This window comes from Corylus avellana, chromosome ca2, assembly GCF_901000735.1.
Source record: "Corylus avellana chromosome ca2, CavTom2PMs-1.0".
Classification (NCBI taxonomy): domain Eukaryota; kingdom Viridiplantae; phylum Streptophyta; class Magnoliopsida; order Fagales; family Betulaceae; genus Corylus; species Corylus avellana.
In genome coordinates this window covers 17365989-17369516 of record NC_081542.1, presented here as the reverse complement: position 1 = coordinate 17369516, position 3528 = coordinate 17365989, and the positions used below count along the sequence as shown (strand labels likewise).

Sequence of the window (3528 nt, the reverse complement as noted above, 5' to 3'; positions counted from 1 at the left end):
ACGTCTCTTCATATTATACGGAAATATAAAAAATATTTGACGATTTTCAATAAAATCCAAAAACCAAAAAATACTTTTCCACCAAGAATATGTAAATTTTACTGCTTTTCACTCATGAACGAAACATATTCAATAAAACGAAGTACAACCCAAAGAGTAATGCAATTAATAACAACCCAAAATATGACAATAATTATCCCCTCCACGTTCTTTTGGATGCAACTGGATCCTCTCCAGTTCATAATGGACTGGAGAATATCCAGTTCATGGTGAAGATTTTTTCTCATAAATTCTATGGCCAGAAATGAAACACATATCCCATTATATATATGTGAAGATTTTTTCTCATAAATCCTATGGTTAGAAATGAAACACATATCCCATTATATATATATATATATATATATATATATATATATATATATATTAAATTAAAATTAATAAAAAAGAAGAAAAAAGAAGGTATGGTTCCGGGCTACCTATCTTGCAAAAGGCGGGCCGCACCACTCCCTTAAGGCCATGGGGAAGCTTCTCTACCACCCCGTATCGCCGTGGTTCTGGGTGGCCGGCTACCTCAGCCCAGCGGTGGCCGAAGCATCTCAATGTTTGGGGGGTGGTGCTGCCACCCCTTGTAGATAGGGATGAACTACCCCCCATAGCCAGGACTGGCCACCGTCGGGTGCCATTGGGTGGCCTGCCACCCCTACCCAAATGGTGGCCTGGCCACACCTGCTGAGGGCCACCACCCTTCTCTCTTTTTTCTTTTCTTTTTTTTCTTAAATTTTTATTAATTATTTTTAATTTAAAATAATATTTTGTTATTATTTTTATTAGTGGGATCTGTACCTCATTTGTGGCCATAAAATTTTTGAGTTGAAATCTTAGCCATGAACTGAATATTCTTCAGTCTATAATGGGCTGGAGAAGATCCTCTTCTCTTTTGGATATAGTTTTTTGAGAATATTTAATGTTACAGATCACTTACTGCAGCCTGCAGCCATCATTTGATCGAGGAAATGTTGGCGATGGGGCTCCTCCACGCACCATGTCATCAACCGCACTCCTTTGTTGGGCGAAGGCAAGGATCCCATTATGCCCACAGGTATCGTGCTTGACCCTCGTATTGGAACGATGTGGACCGGTGGGCCCCATCCGTAGTCCACTTGGTTGAATCCCAGCCGTCCCCATTCCGAAATGACCAGAGTGGAGTAGGCCCTCGGCGGTGCAAATGGGTCGTCTCCGTCCTCCTCCTCCTCCACTGACTCACCCTTTACTGCCTTGATGTACTTGGCAAACGCAGTGGGAAGCGTAGCCTTTGCTTCTTGGATCATACCCACAACGTCGCTGATTGATGCACCGGCGAGGGAATCACTCCAGGCTCTGATTGTCACTGGCAAGAAGCAGTTGCCGTAGAAACCGTTTGGCAATGGAGGGTCCAAGAGCTGCCGGCAATTTGCGAAGAAGACAAGCGTGAGTTGTGTATTTTGCTTCCAGTTTATGGCTCGCGTTCGGCAGCTCCAGAAGTTGGCAGCCACAATTTCGAAAGCAGAGCATTTCTGTCCTGTTGATTGATGAAATTCTTGCTTGAGCTGGTTGATTTGACCGAGAGTTATATCTACGATGGCATGCGCTAGTCTGTTGTTGGGTGTCTGGGGCGGCGGCGGCGGCGGGTTTACCGCTGCAATGATCTTTGCTTCTTCCGGTGGAGGTGGGAAAAAGTCCCTCTGCCACACTGGTATAGTGCTCAGATGCTCAGACCCCTTAGCCATCTCGCCGACCGCGTTTAGAAATTGTGCTGCTCCTAGGCCATCACATATGGTATGGCAGAATAGGAGGCCAATCACGATTCCACCGCATGCAAATTGTGTCACCTGAAACACATTGATGCAAATTTGTTTGTTAAAGCTTTTGCTGTTATTTTTTTTTCTTTGCAAATAAAACATGCTAACAAACCATTTATCGGGTATTTTATCGTCTAATCTGAAAAAAAACTATTAAGTGTTTTTCTTTGAGAATGTTTCAAAGTCTAGCTAATAGCACTGTTTAGCAAAGTACTAGGGGAATTGGTTCCTTAATGTTAAGTATGACTTGAATTAAAAGTCATGGTGGGACCCAATGATTTGTCTCCTTCTTCAAGTAGGAGAGGTTCTTGGTTCAATCGGTTTGCTCCTTTGCATGTGGGTTTTAGAGACCTTCTCCTATGTGTATTTGGACTCCTTGTTTGACTTATAGTAGAAGTCCTAGACCAACATGTAAAAGGAGAGTTAAGCTTCTATATAAGGAACAAAGCACAAGGTGAATTTGTGTGTGCCAAAAACGTGAAGCACCAAAGGGAGGAGAAAAAAGAGAGAATTTGAAAGAAGGAGGTACAAGGGCAGCAAGGGTGTTTTCTTCTTGGTGGTTTTTGGGGGAGCCAAAAACAAGTGATTAGAAGAAAAAAGGTGCTGCAGAGTGAGAGAAGAAAATAGAGATCAGCCGCCATCCGTTCCAACAAAAGAAGAGTTTGTACATCTGTCTTTTGTATTTTATTTTGGGAATAATCTCTCTTGTGTGATAGTGAGATTTGGGTGTATTGGGGCTTTGGGATCTGAGTGATTTTCTTTTTATTATTTTTGTACTCCATCTTTTGATAGTGGATTTTCTCCGGGTTGTATCCGCTAGTGGATATAGGCTTGTTAAGCCGAACCACTTAAATCTTTGTGTCGTGTGTGATTACTTATCTTTGTTATTCCGCATTCTTCTTATTTTTCGCATCTCACGGGTCTTGGGAAATAGAATTAATTTCCTAACACTTAATTATTGGATATATATATACCTGCATCTGCACCAGTGGGTCTATGTCTTGATTTTCAGGGATATGGTCAGGCAGAAGGTCATCAGATGGGATGGAAACAACATCGTCCAAGTAATTGACAGCATCAAGAGTACAATCAGCAGAAGCCTCGACAAACCACACGCCTTCTCCACAGCATTCGATTTGGAGCCGACCACCTTGGCTGCTCGACTCTTTCAGCCTCCCAGCAAGAGGGTAGTAAGGAACCAAAGCCCTCGACAAACCTTGTCTTATAATTTTTGCTGCCTCTTCAGGGCCATGTCCAAAAACATGCAACGTTCGAGTATTCCATCTCAGGACAGGCAATCTATCAATAACTGACAGATCAAGTGTTCCAGATGGTGTCTGCTCAGATGGCCTAACTAGGGTTCCTCTTGACCTGATCACAGAGAAAGCCATAATTAGATGAAGATTGAAGGATAGAATACCATTTTGGTATGTGTTGGACTGGATAGAATTTTATAGGGAGAGTAGGAGAATGGAAATGTATATTTTAAACATATAAATTCCTTGGCTTTGAAATCTGAACTATTGGGGTTTGGTACAAGTACTTCTCCAAGCAAAGTGGGCTTTTTTCTTTAAGGGTTTTGACAACTTGCTTTTTAAATTACGCACAGGTACCATCATATAGGAAGGGTTGCACTCTTGCTTATGTAACTGCACCTAATTTATTAAGAAATGTTATGGGTATTAAA

General features: G+C 41.9%; 1 protein-coding gene across 1 annotated transcript; it reads right to left on the bottom strand.

Annotated features, from left to right (window-relative positions):
* Positions 1–977: 977 nt before the first annotated feature.
* On the bottom strand, positions 978–3232 carry LOC132169192 (acyl transferase 4-like). The gene is made up of 2 exons (XM_059580261.1): positions 2816–3232; positions 978–1871 (listed from the first exon to the last, which is right to left on the bottom strand). Exons 1-2 carry the CDS (start codon positions 3230–3232, stop codon positions 978–980), a joined length of 1311 nt encoding a protein of 436 aa, XP_059436244.1.
* Between the last annotated feature and the right edge of the window lie 296 nt (positions 3233–3528).

Coding starts and splice junctions, on each gene's coding strand:
- LOC132169192 (XM_059580261.1), bottom strand. CDS start 3,232: ATGGCTTTCTCTGTGATCAGGTCAAGAGGAACCCTAGTTAGGCCATCT. Junction 1,872..2,815: donor ACCCACTGGTGCAGATGCAG/GTATATATATAT, acceptor AATGTGTTTCAG/GTGACACAATTTGCATGCGG.